The following is a 16,572-nucleotide window of genomic DNA, read 5'->3' on the forward strand; positions in this document are numbered from 1 at the left end:
TTGCTATCAACGGAATGCACGAAGAAAGCATCCCCAGAAAGGACTTGTAAGTCCGGACAGAAGCGGACTTTCTTCTGCTGAGACGGGTCGCTACATCTGGAAGTCTTTTTCCGTCTGTCGTGCGAAGCAAAAACTCTTGCTTGCTCCGTGTCCAAGACGGCTCCTAGAAAGGTGATGTTCTGCAAAGGGTCTAGGGGAGACTTTGGGTAATTGACTGTTAAACCCAATGTCTTGAAGGAAGATAAGTATGTCCTTGTGTCTCTGGCCGCTTTTGACGCTGTTCGCGCTTTTATTAGCCAGTTGTCTAAGTATGGGAACACCTGAATCCCTCGCTGCCTGAGGTAGGCTGTAACTGGTGCCAAGACCTTGGTGAAAACTCTTGGGGCCGATCTGAGGGCAAAGGGTAACACTCTGAACTGATAATGGGTGCCTGCAACCTTGAACCGTTAGAATTTCCTGTGACTGGGGTGAATGGGGATGTGGAAATATGCGTCCTGGAGATCAAAGTTCGCCATGAAATCTCCTTGGTTGAGTAAGCGTAGGACATCTTGAAGGGAGATCATGTGAAATGATTGCTTTTTCAGGAATTTATTCAGAGAACGAAGGTCTAAAATAGGTCTCCAGTCTCCTGTCTTTTTCCGTATAGGGAAGAAGCGAGAGTAGAAACCTGCTCCCCTCTGATGACTTGGTACGATCTCTATTGCTCCCTTGTCTATCAAGATGGCAATCTGCTCTAGGAGTTCCTTCAGATGGGCAGGTGGGGGTCCTTTTGGTGGTGCGTGAGGGGGAGGTTGATTGAATTCTAGTGTGTCCCCCTTGCTGACAATATCGAGGACCCATTTGCCTGATGTAATCTGGGACCACTAGTGAAGGAAATTGGAAATTCTGCCGCCTATCAGAGTGTTGGGATAGGGGTTGGTGCAGGCAACTGATGAAGGTCAGTGTTTTCTTGCTGCTTCTTTGGCCTTGTAAGCAGATTTTCCTCTTGAGGTTTGCCCGAAGTGTGTAGATGGTGGTTGTCGATAAGTATGCGACTGCTGTTGACCAATGGTGGAACGAAATTGGCCTTGGTAGGATGAATATTGACGGTACTGGTGTGAGCCGCCTCTGTAAGTATTAGAGCCCTCTTCCTCTCGCTCCTCGAAAGGGCTGTCTTCTAAATTGTAATGTAACCAGGGATCTGGCTGTTTCGGTGTCTGTTTTAATGGACTGCAAGGCGTCATCAACATGCTTACCGAATAATAGTTCACCATCATAAGGCATGTCTAAGATCTTTAACTGCACCTCTGCGCGAAACGATGTAGCCTTCAGCCACCCCTGACATCTGAGTACAGCAGCCCCGGTTAACTGTCGGAAACCCGTAGACGAGACATCAATGGCACTATCTATAATCTCAGCAGAGATCTTCTCACCCTCGTGTAATATCTTGCACGCCTCCTCCTTCCTACTATCCTCAGGCAGTAGGTCTATAAACTGTGATATGTCTTACCACGTTTGACGGTCGTATCTTCCCAGGATTGCCAGGGAATTCTCTGCTCTGACCGGGGTGGCCACCATAGTCGAAAATTTCTTCCCAATTGAATCTAAATGTCGCCCCTCCCTATCCGGGGGCACAGTCAAAGGTGAAGACGGATTCCTGGACCTTCGCTGAGCTGCCTGGGATATTACAGATTCCGGCTTAGGGTGACTAACCAAGCAGGCTGGTGAGTTATCTGGTGCCTTGTATTTCTTTTCGAGCCTTGGTAGCACCGCTGGTATTGAAGACGGGGTCTGCATGACCTCAAGCCCTTCTTCCCAAATAAAGTCAACAAGTATTGCTCTCATTGACTTTCTAGCGTCCTCCTTGAAATCATAGAGGAAACAGTCTGACTGCTTGGATGTTACTGGCAGTTGAAATCTTTTTGCTGCTCTCTCCATTACACTGTGGAAAACACCAATGTCTTGCAGTCGTCGACTGGTGGTGGCATAGAAGGGGATGGCGTCTGAATCTGATATTCATCCCATTCCTGGATCAGCGACTCCGAGTCTTGTATTTCGCCTTAATCTTGTTCGTCATCAGACGAAGGTGGAGCAATATCCTGGCCAGATGACGGGACTGGGATGGGTCCCATAGAATCCGATGGCTGATTGTGAGTGGTCAGCGGTGTGGGCGGAGATGGCACCGGAGTAGTCGAGCCAGGTGGAGGAAATCTAGCGTAATAATCTTGCATCTTGTGCTGAAGGTTGGCAATCAAGGAGACAGGCATCTGGATAGTTTGTTCCTTTTGCAACTCTTGAGGTTCTGTGTGACTCTGCCCCTGTTGACCTAAACAGAGTTGTTCACTCTCCTCCTCATCATTTTCCGCCTGACATTTAATGCGCAAGTCTGAAGGGCTACGTGTCACCGCGAAAAACCCGTCATCTGAATATATATGGTCCTCTTCCTCATCATCAGCAAACAGATGTTGTGGAGGTGCTGGCGACACCTTACACTAGGTGATGTATGAGAAGGCAAAAGATGAGTAGATTTACTTTTTATTGGCAAAATCCTTAGAGGCAAGAAAGGAGATCCTTCATAATGTTTGGTTGAAGACTCCGAAATTTGAGCCGTCAACGGTGCGGTCGGCGATTGTTTTGTCATCGACGGAGCGGGCGTCGATGGAGCTGCCTTCTATGGTGATGTCGTCGACGGTGTGGCCGTCAACAGAGCTGTCGTCGACGGAGCTGGCGTCATCGGAGATGTCATTGACGGCAAAGTAGATCTTCATGCCGTCGACGATGCAGCCATCAGTGGAATCATCGACGCTGAACTTTGCAGCTTACTCGTTGATGTCGACGGTGTGTGCGTCAACAATAGAGACCTCACCTTCTTCCCTGTTGACTGTCTCTTTGAAATTTAGATAGTCTGAGCAGGTGAGGGACCGTACTTTAAACTCACCGACATTATGGTAGAAGCTGACAACGGTGAAGAAGTCAATTATTAGCGACGATGAAGCTGTAAATGTGGCCATCGCTGTAGTCGTTGATGAAGCAAAGCCTGTCGTCGACGATGCGGCCGTCGACTGTGTGGAGACCTTGGATGTCGACGGTGGTATGGAACTTGAAGATTTGTTTAACTTCTTTGATGTGGTAGCTGGAGTAGATGGCTCAGAACGAACCTTACCACCATGTTCCCTGGAAGTTGAGGGATGTTCCTCAGCTCTCTCCTTGAACACATGCAGCTTCTTGGCTGACTTACTGGTTTTGGGGGAGGAGCTCTCCACAAACCTCTTCCTTTTTCTTGAGGCCACTGAAGCATCACTGTCCTCCTCCTCAGACAAAGATTCTCTGGACTTCCGCTTTTGTAGCCAAAGCAGGAGCCTGGCTTCTCTGTCTCTGAGAGTCTTACTGGGAAATGTTCTGCAGATCTTGTAATCCTTCACTTTATGTTCAGGATGGAGACATAGATAAAGTCCTTGTGAGGGTCTTCACAATGAAGCCTTAATTTCCCACAGGTACCGCAAGGTCTAAATAAACCTCTTTTAGCTGCAGACATGATGGAGAAAAAACTACAGCCAAGCTAGGAATGAAAAGCTGAATAATATCTCCTGAAGAGAAAGTAAATTGAGCAGAGCTCAGGGAGACTCCCTTACACACGACGTGCAGTAGAAAATCTGAGAGACTGAGCCTCTGTGCTGAGGGTTCTAAAGGGGTGGTCTCGCCTGATTGGCTGAACTTTGAGCCTTTCCTAATGAGGTTAATAAGCTAGGAAAGTGGATGTATTTTTGCCGTTGACTACAATGAAGAAAAAAAAAAGAAAAGAAAAAAAAGACAATTTCTTTTTTGAACTCCTTCTATGTACCGTGGGACTCCCACTTCGACGACGGGGAATGATTCAAGCATGTGAATCTATGAAAGATACCTCAATACTGGAGAAACATAAATGACTCATACGAGAAAATAAATTGCATATCCACCATGGAAAAGCTAAGTCATGGCCAGTAAGGAAAAGCTTCCACCCGAGACTAGGCAGCAAAGGATGATGAAATGCAACCCTGGTAAGGGGCACCAGAAAAGACACACAAACGTGATATAAAATGTGTAAAAGAGTCAAAGTAGAAAGACTAACATAACCATGACATACAACAATCTCAGTCCGAATGAGAGAGTACTCCAGTTAGAGAAGAGAATGAAGAAACAGAGAGTACAGACAAACTGGAGTGTAGGCTCAGAAGGAGCGGAGAAACGGCTCTAGGCCCAAACTGGACAACAAAATGGGAAAGACCAGCAATGCCTTGCTCAAGTGGAAAGTGTATAGATATACACCAGTCAGGGTATGATAGAAGGGGAAAGAGAGAGAGCACTGAAGTAGAACTGGAATGACAAGGTAAAAGGACAAAAAACTGACACAGGAACTGGAGGCAAAATTATCAACCGTAAACCAAGGCAGCCAAAGAACTGAACAACAGAAAGCACAGATAAAAATGGAAGGAGCCTGCTAATATGTAAGAGCGTTGGCGAGATTTGAACTCTTGTAGAGGGGTAACCTGCTGCACCAAAGATAGTGGACCTAGCCACCAAGCTAGAGCTCCTTGAAATCACAAAGTAACCTAACCATGGCACCCTGTAAGGAAAATGAGGGAAGGATGAACATGGAATCAGAGACCTGTGAAGAGACAAAAGTCTGAAAAGAGTGAGGTTCTGAGGCCAGGTCCCAAAGGATGTAAAAAGATATTGAAAGACAACAGTGACTCATGCCAAGGAAGAAAGATAGGAAACATGCAAGGTGCCAACAACACCAGCTGTAAGAAAAAACACAGAACCATCCCGGAGGCAGATGGATAGTGTGTCCGGGATGGATCTGACAGAATCAATGCCAATTATCAATGTACCAAGTAGATAAGAAACACAAGGGAAGGAACCCTTGAAGCATGCACAGAAGGGAACCAACGTAGGTGTCGGCAGCAAAATACTAACACAATGGAAGGAATACCAACAACAGGAACAAAAGATATTACATATCCTAGGGCATTACCATGAACAAGGAAGGTGAGGGACAAAAAGGGCAGCAAGCAAGTGGTAAAATCTTGCAGACGCCAGTATTGGAAATAACACCATACCCCTCCTATTGAAGTGTGTGTGGGGGGGAAGTAACAGTAGAAAGCGGCCCCAGGAATAAAGTCCAAGAAGAAAGGATACCTCCCCTAAAGGCCAAAAATAGGAACCACACTGCCTCAAGAAGAAGGAGTACAATAAAAGAACCCACAACATCCTGTGGTAAAGAAAACAAGAACCCGTGAACAACAGCACTTGGAGGATCCAGCTCAGGAACGAGCAGAAAATTGCTGGCAAGAAAACAATTTGAAATAGAGGAAAGTACCACCTATTGAAGTGTACAGCATCGGTACAGTACTATAGAATAATAATTTGTATTTTTTTTTTTTTTTTTTTTTTATTTGAGGTAAGCACAGAGCCCTCGGATGGGGAAGCCAGTGCCTCTAATGGAAGAAGGCACAATCATTGAACTAGGGCGCAATGGCCCTAGAAGAAATGTGTTCAAAAGCGGTCATGATAGAACCAAAAAACACCCTAAAATACAGGGAGTGGAACCTGTAACAAGCACAAATATGAGCCTGTTGCAGAGGAAAAGCAGTAAAATGGAGAACCCACTGGAAAAAATAGGAAAATAAATCTCCCTAGAAGACAGAAGAATAGGAAGGGGCACCAGAGTGGAAAGACCCTACCAAAAGTAGGCAAGAATTGGCTCCCGGATGAGTACAACAATATTTGTCCACATGGTGAATAAAACAAGAGAAATGTGTAAAAAATGCTTATACTACCAAAAGCTCGAAGTGCGAGAGTCCAACCCAATCTCTTAGCAACAGAGATGAAATGCAAAATGCCTAGGGTAAATCAAAGGAGAGGCAATGTTGGCAGAATATTCAACAGACTGAAAACCACGAACCGTGGTATAAAAAGACAAAACGTAGGCGGAAGATCCGCCAGGAAGCTGGCCAAACGAGAAGAGGGCACTCTGCCGTCTCAAAAGTAGAGACACTACCAAACACACCAAGGTCCCACCGAACGTAGTGCAAGGGAGAGTTGAAAGTCTCAAAGAAAAAATTGTGATAAATATGACAGAACCATACAGTTACGGCCATGGAATCAACCCCCTGAACAGAGGAGGCTGCTCCAGCTGAGGCACAAGATATGCCCCGGAACCACTGCTCCACTGATAGGAGCAGCAGCATAGAAATAGCGCTGTGCACACCAAAGGAAGTGCCAAAAGATCCAACATGGATAATAAAAGCGCTACCAAGCATACGAGTCTGAAGCAACCCAACCAACGTAACAAACACTATAACAAGTCATAGAGAAGGGGTTGAGTATTTAACAGGACCCACACCTGAGAGGAACTTGACAGTTCACAAATAGTCGTAACAGAAGATCATGTGTGCTAGAAGAGGAAGGACACTAGTCCCCACCATGGGAATCACAGAAACGGCAAGGCAGAATCTGCATGCGCCCCAAAAAGCGACTTGCCATCAAATGGCATATCAAATAGAGTATCTTGCACGGGAGATGAGAAGTTGGAAGCCGCCAACCATGCCCTGTGATGTATGGCAACAGAAGCAGCCATGATCCGTCCAATGGAATCAGTAGAATCCATACCAGATCAAACTACAAGTCGAGAAGCCTGTTGACCATCTCTGACCAAATGTCGTCAGAGCAGGGCGAACATCGTCAGAAAGTGATGGTAGTAAAGGTTCCACAGAGTCCCAAAGAGCATGGGAAAAACAAGGCCAATACATATGAAGTGTTGGTGGAACAAAGAGGTGAGTTCCAAAGCAGGAACGCCTAAAGCAGTTTGAGTAACAAACCCCCGAGGAGTAGGGTGGTAGCTAAGACACAAAGGGCCAGATGTAGGTAGGTTTCATTTTGCGAGTTGCAAATTGCGAGTCCCAGTGACTCGCAATTTGCAACTTGCAAAATGAAATGCAGAAAGGTGTCTCAGACACCTTCTGCGACTCGCTATGAGGTCGCAAAGACCCACCTCATGAATATTAATGAGGTGGGTCGCAGTTTGCGACCCCATAGCGAGTCTAGGCACTCACAGGGATGGTGGCCTGCTGGAGACAGCAGACCACCATGTCTGTGACTGCTTTTAAATAAAGCAGTTTTTTTTTCTTCTTTTTGCAGCCCGTTTTCCTTAAAGGAAAACGAGCTGCAAAAGGAAAAATACCGCAACCATTTAGTTTCGTTTTTTTCAGAGCAGGCAGTGGTCCATAGGACCACTGCCTGCTCTGAAAATTGTTTTTTTTTTGCATTCACAAAGGGGAAGGGGTCCCATGGGGACCCCTTTCCTTTTAAGAATGAGTTACCATCCACTTCAAGTGGATGGTAACTGCGAGTTGATTTGCGACCGCTTTCGCGGTCACAAATCAACTCTACATCGCGATGCGGTCGCAAATAGGAAGGGAACACCCCTTCCTATTTGCGAGTCGGAATCACATTTTGCGAGTCAGTACCAACTCGCAAAATGTGACTCTGCATCGCGGGAGCCCTTTTGCACCTCGCAAACTGCATTTTTCGCCGATTGCGGGGCGCAAAAGGCTACCTACATCTGGCCCAAAGGGTCTTCCTGTGCCGGCTGTTGCCTGCGTGAAATAGAACGATTCACCGAAGAACCAGAGACAGGCTAATCCCAGACACCTAGAAGTATGTCATAGAGAGCCTCACACAAAGGCAGAACCGGTTAGGTGCCTGATTCATCCGGAGCAAAAGACAACAATGGATCGGTAGACAGGAAGATGCAAAGCCAAAACATCAGCCACCCGTTTCAAAACATCTGCGAATGCAGTGCTGGCCTCCATCGCCAAGCCAGGGGACGAGAGGAGGCTAGACGCTGGGGAGGAGTCTAGACCACTAGTCGTTCCCCAAGCAAGTGCCCCATCTGAGGATGAACCTGGAATGAGCCCCACAAGGGGAGCATGAGGATGTGCAAGAGGTTCAGAAAGTGGACTCAGCAGAGAAACCCCATGTAAAGTCCCCCATGCGGCGCTCCCTTAAAGACTTCGGTTTCAAACGAGGGCAGGCGTTGCAGTCAGAGGCGTCATGATGAGACCCCAGACACCACAAATAAACGGAATGAGGATCTGTGGCTGACATCTGCCGGGAACGGGGTCCACAGGGTTTAAACCCAGAAGGCATATACACTATTACAGAAAAAAGTAATACAAAATACCTGACGTCGGGTAGAAAAGACCAAAAGGGCCAGAGGTACTCGATACACCGGATCCGTGTTGCTGCGCGGAAAAGAAGAAACTGACGTCAGCGTGTAGGAGTAGGGAATATACGGACTTTGCTGACGTCATGTACGGGGGCGACGTTGCTGTGGAGTCGCTCGATGCCCTCTACTGACGCACAGAGGTACTGCTGAGGAAAATTTCCAGATCCAGTCTGACGCCTGAGGAGAATTCTAAGATAAGGAATCTGCAGCTAGTTGTCTCTATCAGATTATCTATTTACTGAACTTCAGGGTGTTCAGAATGCAACCAACCGGGTCATTCTCATGTTTCATTGTCTCCTCATATGTGTTCATACAACTCACTACCTGTAAAGAAGAAAATTCTTTGAAAATCTTTAGTTATAGCCCACAGCGCCTATTTTTTTTAGGCCGGATCCAACTACCTGACAACAAGACTCTGGGCTGGATTTAGAACTCTGTGGACAGGCTATTCCATCACAACGGTGACAGATAGCCTGTCTGCCAAAATCTAAATCCCATTATGCCCTATGCGATTTCGATTTTGGCAGACAGATATCCGTCACCAATTTGATGGAGTAACCCATCTGATGAGTTCTAAATCAGGCTCTATGTCACTACTCTCTAGCTAGAGCTTTTCGCTCCTCAGTCATTTTGGGCTATGGAAATGCTTAGGATCAGGCAGGTCCTTCTCCCACCTGCCCACGAAGGCATGGAATCAGCTTAAGCTTGAACTTTGCTCGCTAAGCATTTAGTCTAGGATCAGAAAAACGCTTAAAAACTAGTATTGCACTGTTTAAATGTCTTCCAGCTGTTAGTCACGACACTCTTAGAGGCATTTGTGTGCTTTACAAAATCTTTTCATTCAATGCAAGTGTCATGTTTTACTAACATATACATACACGCACACATAGCTTTGTGATTATTTAATATTTTCACTCGCATATAACCTACATCTACATAAATGTCTAGAGCGTTTAAATTTGATGCAGTAAAGAGCTAATATTGTATCACTGGTATCTCACATGTTAGTGGATTCATCTATTTGACTCTGTCAATTGTTCACTTACAAATGCATTTTAAACTAACTTCTCCAGGTCACTAATGCACATAAAATACAAATTGCTTACCTGACAACACTTTTGCTACAAGCTAACTCATTAACAAGGAAGGCAAGTACTGATGCTTTCTCGGATGGAGTGTGCGCCTGAAAAGCTTTGGTCTTTAGACTTTCTGTAAGTTCAGTTTGTCCGCAGTGTGCTTCCATAAAAATCTGTAAAATTTCAGATACGTTCTCTCTGTTGATACCAATGTTGATTAAATGTTCCCCAAGAGCTGTTTTTGCCTACCAAAAAATAATTACGGTTAACACGTTTGATGCGATGACAGCAATTAAACAACATACAACGTATCACATTGTCATGGTTACATTCTACATTTCCTTTTTATTTCCCTTTTGCTTTAAAGCTTTCTTTACATATACATATTATCATGCACAATACAAATAGCCCTCTCTATTCAATCAAACCACATATCATAAAACATCAAACTCCAAAAGAACTGTGTTAAACTGCCCGCAGTATACTGTTCTGACTTTCGAGTATCCCTTCTGGCAATAAACTCTTGTTGAGCCAAAGAGCAGAACACCATTTACAAGACTGTCATAAAGTTAGCCATAATAACCTTTTGACTGACGCTGTTCCTCTCACTTTACTACAGGACAGATGCGGTCAATTATTATAATTAAGATACGTATTTCACTCCTCCATCGCTTATTCCTATCTAGCTTGTGTTTCGAAGAACCTTAATCACTCTTCTACAGTTTGTTTCTTCTTTCCCATTCAATCTTGCCCAGCTCTGTTTGTGCAATCAACAAAGGGTATACTAGTTAATTTCTATCATTTTATATACTCTCTATACAACCTAGCCATTAACTCTCTATGTAGTTTAGCAGGGACAGGTTTAAAATTACACTTTTTCTAATGTACCTAGATGCTGAAGTGCTGCTTATCTTTATCTCAACATATTTTTTCCAGTGATTGTTATCATCATTATTCTATTAACACACGGTTAACAGTCATCTATGGTGGCCTACCCCTTTAGTGTTCTTCCTGTGGCAATGGCATACATACCACTGACTCACTATGCTATGTACATTGTTGAGGTATGTTTAGGCATTTTTTTCAGTTCTAACTAAAACGTCTAATCATTTTGAAAAACAGTTTTCTGCGTTACATTCGTTTAAAAAAGCACTACTCCCTCCAAGAACACTTTGAGACTGCTAGCAAAAAACGAGCCTTACAAATACTTGGTTGATGTGCTTAATCTGTAAAATATTAAGTGCTGGGGTCCAAAGTTTTGCTCAAAATCCTGTGGTTGGACTACTGAAGGTCAGGTGTCGAATACCAAAACTATGATGCCCTAATTCCAACTCATCCTAATGCACTCCACTACCAGACACTTTCTGATCTTTATGTCACTCTTGAAGATTCTTTTTCATTCGTTTGTGTCACTTTTCCCCTCTTGTAATTCTTTCTCCTTTGCCCTTCAATAATTTTCTTTCTCTCCCTCTGGATCACTCTGTTGAGTAAAAATAAATGCTGATCCCCAAAAATGAGTGCTTGTGGGTCTCACCTGCAACCACTGCCTCAAACTACGCACTGCTTGCTTGTAGATTTCAAACTTAGACAATGTGGGTCATCTGCCAAAAAGCAGCAGATACACACACTCTGAATAGGGTTGACAGAGTAAGGCTATGCACTCTAAATAGGGCAGACAGGACATCTGCCACCTTTTTTGCCAAATGCATTGCATATACCAAACTCTAAATGAGAGCCATCCATGGTTCTAGTTTGTAATGAATACACAGTATGAGAGAAGATGGCTAGAAATAAATATATGAAGACTGCAGAGGGAGACTTTCTCAGCTTGATTTATTCAAAATAGTGAGCAGACATTTGTGATTCAGTTTATTTCACTTTGGGGAGGGGGGGGGGGGGAGAGAAGGGAGAAAGCAATGCAACCCATTGTACTGCTTCTCACACTGACAAACCCTCTGGTCCAAAAGATATTTTACTAACCTACAATACTGGTTATAAGAAGTCCACATTCAATTTTTCTGAATTACATTCTGAGGCGAAATTCATTCCAGTTTACTCATAATGTTTAGAAAACATTTTTGATAACTGAGGTCTCACAAAATACTTAATCTATCCCTAATGGTACTTTTTGAGAATTATGTTTCAATGTTACATGTCTAGTTATTTAATAATAAGCAAAATAACAGAAATTTGACAGGCTAACCTCAAAGGTTTACATAGATTTCTTTGAGGGGGCCAGATTTGACGTTTCATAGTACTGAGCACAGTAGAGTTTTTTTTTAGGAAAGAAGGGGGCATTACAGAAAGTGCTCCTAGGGCGCTGTGGACGTGTGTGTCCCCTTTGTGCTCCCCTGGGACACTATTGTATTACAGAAGGGGGTGCAGACGCTTGAGCACCCACTACTGAAAGCATTAGTGCACTTGTAGCGTCAGCGCTACTGTGAGAGGGCATTTCCTCCTTTGCATGGGGGTGTGGCCCCATGTAAATTAGAGGATCACTTTGGCTCCGTGCCATCTTACCGAAACAGGCACAGAGGCAAACATGCCCCGAAGAGTCGCACTGTCAAGGCCTGGCTGCCATACCCCCCCCCCCCCCCAAAACCCACCTTATGGGCAGTTCTCTTGAGGAATGAATGGGCGTCCCATGCCCCCCCATCCTCCTCCCAGCCATCCCCCTGAAGGTGGGTGCGGACACCCCTATGGTAACTTTTATCAAGAAAAAGAATATGCTAAGGACCCCACAAAGGGCGTTGACAGTGCATGGCGCAACTGCCAAGACAAACTCCTAGACAGGTCGGGCCCACTAACCAACATCCTCGAGTTAGCCTACTACGCTAAAGACTTCAACTCCTCAGTTGATACTGATGTTCTTATCGGTTGGGCGCAAAGAGCCATATGCCAACTTGGTAATACCAACTGCACCATTTCTACTGAGAGCAGACATTCGATATTGATGTGGATGGACCCGAACTTAACGATCTAGTTTCTTCTGAGGCAGGCCCGGTTGCAGAGGGACTTCTGTTTGGAGGTCTGTTTGTGAAGGAACTAGCGAGATTCTGCTCCACTTATTCCACCGTCCATAAAGGTCAAATGTCCCTACAGGAAGTTTTCAAGAGAGGCCTTTTTGTCAGAATGCATCCATGAGGTCGATCGCCAGGATTGTGAACCTCTTGGCATCGTCCATCCAAGCCATTTTCCGGGCCCTCTACATTATCAAGCCCTTCAGAGGCTAAAGATCCAACACTTAAGGAGGGGTATGACCTACTCGGAACTAATCCCCCTGTCCCAAGAAGTCAGGATGGAAATGATGTGGCGGCTAGAGCACATGGAGGCCTGGAATGGCAGGGCCATCCTTGGCTCATCCCCAGAGATAGTGACGTAATAGGATACTAGCAATTGGGGCTGGGGAGCAAGATGCGGTTCGGTCACGACGAAAGGTCGATTGTCAGAGGAAGAATTTGGTCTCCACATCAACTGTCTAGAACTTCTGGTGGTTTCTTTCGTCATCAAAAGCCTGTCCCTCCAGAAGACCGACTGCTGCATCTTACTGCGGATGGACAAAGTTTCAGCAGTCCAATATGTCAACAAATTGGGGGGAAAAAATACAGAGTTCTGTCGGAGATAGCCAAGGATTTCTGGCATTATTGCCACTCCCACTGCCTGTCCATTATGGTGGAATATTTTACTGGGGTCCAAGAACACCATAGCAATTGTAATTCCCAATATCTGAAGGATTCCAGTGATTGGAAACTGGATCTTTTGATATTCCAGCAGATTCACAACCTGTGGGGTCCCTGTCAAGTGGACCTCTTTGCATCACATCTCAACAACAAGCTTCCGAATTTCTTCAGCTGACGCCCAAATCCACAAGCTTTGGCTAAGGAGGCATTTCTTTAGGAGTGGTCCCTGTTTCTGGATTATTCTTTTCCCCCGTTCCTCATGATTCCCAGATTTTTGTCTCAGGTCAGACACCAGAAGGCAGAGGACATCCTTCTGACTCCCTTTTGGAGGGCTCAGCCCTGGTTCCTGGTGGCCCTCATGTTCGCTTATGCTCCCCCGGTTCTTCTTCTTCCCAATCCTAACATTTTGCTGAATCCGGGGGGATTCCCACACCCCTTGATCCTCTTGGGGAACCTGTTATTGATGCCCTGGAAGGTTTACCCCAGGCATTTCGCAACAAGCTGTGGACTTCCTTTGACAAGCCTGGGCGACAGGTACCCACAAACGTTATTCCTCAGCTTGGAGGAGATGGAATGGTTGGTGTGATTTGCCAAGTATCTATCCCATGGGGGCTCCCCCTTGCATGATTGTGAACATAATTATCAGAACTTGCAACTGCAGGGCTAGCTTACAGGACAGTTAATTTCAGATAGCCCATTTCTGCTGCTCATGTTCCTGTAGAGGGTAAACCTGTGGGAGAACATCACCTTATTTGCAAGGTTATGAAAGGGATTTGTCTTTCGATCCCTCCAAAACCCAAATAAAACTCAATTTGGGATGTTAATGTAGTTTTGATTTTTTTGGAAAAATGGGCAGCAAGCTAATATCTATCCAGAAAGCAAATCTCAGCAAAACAGACAATGTTGCTCTGCTTAATTTCAGGCAAGATGGTTTTGGATGTTCGACTCTTGACCTGGCGGGTAGGGTTTATTTACCTGATAGTGTGACATTCTCGATTTCCAGGAGGAATTCAAATTTGCAGGTCAGTAACCTATCCTAGGTTTCCAGATAATCCACATTTGTGGATGATGCAATGTTTGAAGACTTATGAGACAGTTACAGATTAATATAGATAAGATTCGAAAGGTCAATTGTTAATTGCCCTGCAGAAACCTTTTAGGCCAGTTTCGACAGCCACTTTAGCCAGGTGGATGAGATGGTTAATAGAGGAAGCAGGTATTGATACCTTCATGTTTGGGGCACCTCCGGCTGGAGAAGCCATGGCCTCAAAAGCTTATACTTGGGGTCAGGTTGGAAGCCATTATAAGAGAGGCGGATTGGTCATCAGAGTCTACTTTCCGGAAGTTTTATCATAAACCAATAGTTGATGTAGCATCTGTGGTGGTGAGACAGCTTTGAACAAGCATAATCTGAGCCTCCAGTAATGAGACAGAATAAAACAAATTCTACCTTACACGTCAATAATTTTCAAATCTATTCAGGACACGGACGCGAGGATTATTCCACCCAACTATAATGTGATGCATGTTATGACACTTTTTTTTTCAAGTTTTCATTATGACCTTATTCATTCAGCCACTCTTGTTACTGTTGTTGTCTATTATGCATGAGAACATTTGACATGTTGCCATCTGAAGAAGCTACGTTTATATTTTTGTGTTTCAGGGAGCGACCAGAAGGCCAGTTGAGAGCATGCCTTGGTTTGCACCGTCCGGCGATTTTGGAGGATGAGATCCTAGTGATGATGACCTTCTTCGGTTCATGCTGGTCGGATGGGAATCCCTACTCAGTCTCCGAGGGAGCTACCAGTGTTTTTTCTTTTCAGAAGTTGTGAGTTTTTTAACTGTTTGGAACATATCCCGGTTGGGATCTGGTTTGACATTGGTAACTGTTGAATACCATGCTGAGTTTGTAATGTCGAGACTGTTTTCAAATAAAGAGAACACGAGTTTGGGACGGTCTGTATTTTTACTACACAATAGATCATAGTGATTGTGGCATGTGATGTGATTATACTTGTTCATGGGTACTGTAGTTTCTAATGTTTACTTATTTTGATTGGCTGCTGAAAATTCCAGTAAAAGAAAGAAGCAAAATCCTCGCCTATGTGCCCTTAAAAGAACTGCAAATTCTTGACGCGTAAGCTAGAGCATTTTTTATTCTGTATCTCCATGTGACATTATGTGCACTTGCCTGGTGCTTTAATTTTTGTTGATAGGTCCTATAAACAATGCCATGACCCAAGTGGCAATCCACGTGTGCAGCCCGAGTCGTTGCCAAAGTCTGATAAAAAGAAAATACAAACAAGTTCCCTCTAGTCCTGGCCTCCGTAGACCTAGGCCTTCATTTGGACTATTTTCTAACTTCGGTGGATCTTGTAACGGCAGTTAGAGCAGTGGGGTGATGCAGTTTGAATCAGAACAAACCCAAACTAGGGAGGATTCTGCTCCAAAAAGGCAGGGGTGCGCCTTTAGCCCTGAGGTGCCCTTGAGATTTTCTCTAGGTAACTGTCGGCTCTTGAGGCTTTTTGGTAGGACCTCCTGAATTTTAGCATACTCCCAAACAAATATATTTCACATAAACATTATGGCACAAGCAATAGAGCACTTCATAGCAGAGACCTTCAGTGCAATACTTCAGTCTCAGTCTCAACATCAAGTTGATCGACATCTTCCTCATCAGCAGCTGATCCAATGTTAGTCTCAACAAAGGTGAGCAAAAACCTGTGCAGGGTGACAATGATAATGTGGAGAGGTGCAGACAAAAGAAGAAAACAGAGAAAACGTAGTAGAAGAAATGCTGCCCTCAGGAAAACAGGAGCAAGATAAGAAAGGTAAGAATGTCCCCAGAAGAAAGAGACCTCACAGTCTGAAAGAGGGGTTACCTTGATTTTCAAAGCATGATAGAGCATTTATTTCCTACCTCAAAATGATCTTCAAACAACACAAGGATAACCTCAAAATTGTGACATCTAACTGGGCTCATGGTCTCCTAAATGATGCACTCAGGGAAGTGCCCCAAAAATGCTTCTAGGAGAGCCAGTCCATCCCTGGATTATATTAATGGCTAAGAGGACTAATACCAGGACAAATATTCCCTAGACATAAGTACCTGGTATGAATATTTCCCTTATAAAGATGTCCAGATTCATTCACCTGAGTTTTCTACGCCATCAAAATATACATGTAAAACATGGCCTAAATGGGAAGGGTGCGCTCCAAATTCGGTTTGGACTTGCAATCTGAGAAGGAAGACCCAGTTTTCCTCTTCGTTAATTAAATTAAAAACATAAGTCCTAAAGTTATTGTTCATGGTCCATGCCACATTTCTGGACCATATCTCTAAGAAAGGTAAGGTACTTTCCAAGGCTCAATCAAAAAAAAAAAACACAAGGTACCAGATTCAGCACCCAGTTGCCTAAACTCTGTGGTTAAATTCTTGTCATTCTTGTCAGCAGCTGCACACAATAAACACTAAGGACCAGATGCTCAAAGTATTTTAGCATTTGTAAACAGCCCGATTCATGGAATCGGGCTGTTTGTTACCGGAAAAATGTTTTTCTAATGT

General features: G+C 44.5%; 1 protein-coding gene across 13 annotated transcripts in view; it reads right to left on the reverse strand.

Annotated features, from left to right (window-relative positions):
• Positions 1 to 16,572, reverse strand: part of BAZ2B (bromodomain adjacent to zinc finger domain 2B) — a 1,256,112-nt gene that overhangs the window by 369,530 nt on the left and 870,010 nt on the right. For all 13 annotated transcript variants that reach the window (XM_069224189.1, XM_069224194.1, XM_069224193.1 and 10 more), the window contains one exon: positions 9,355 to 9,569. In XM_069224189.1, coding sequence (XP_069080290.1) covers positions 9,355 to 9,569 — 215 coding nt within the window. The remainder of the gene's footprint in view (positions 1 to 9,354; positions 9,570 to 16,572) is intronic.

This window comes from Pleurodeles waltl, chromosome 3_1 (assembly GCF_031143425.1).
Source record: "Pleurodeles waltl isolate 20211129_DDA chromosome 3_1, aPleWal1.hap1.20221129, whole genome shotgun sequence".
Classification (NCBI taxonomy): Eukaryota; Metazoa; Chordata; class Amphibia; order Caudata; family Salamandridae; genus Pleurodeles; species Pleurodeles waltl.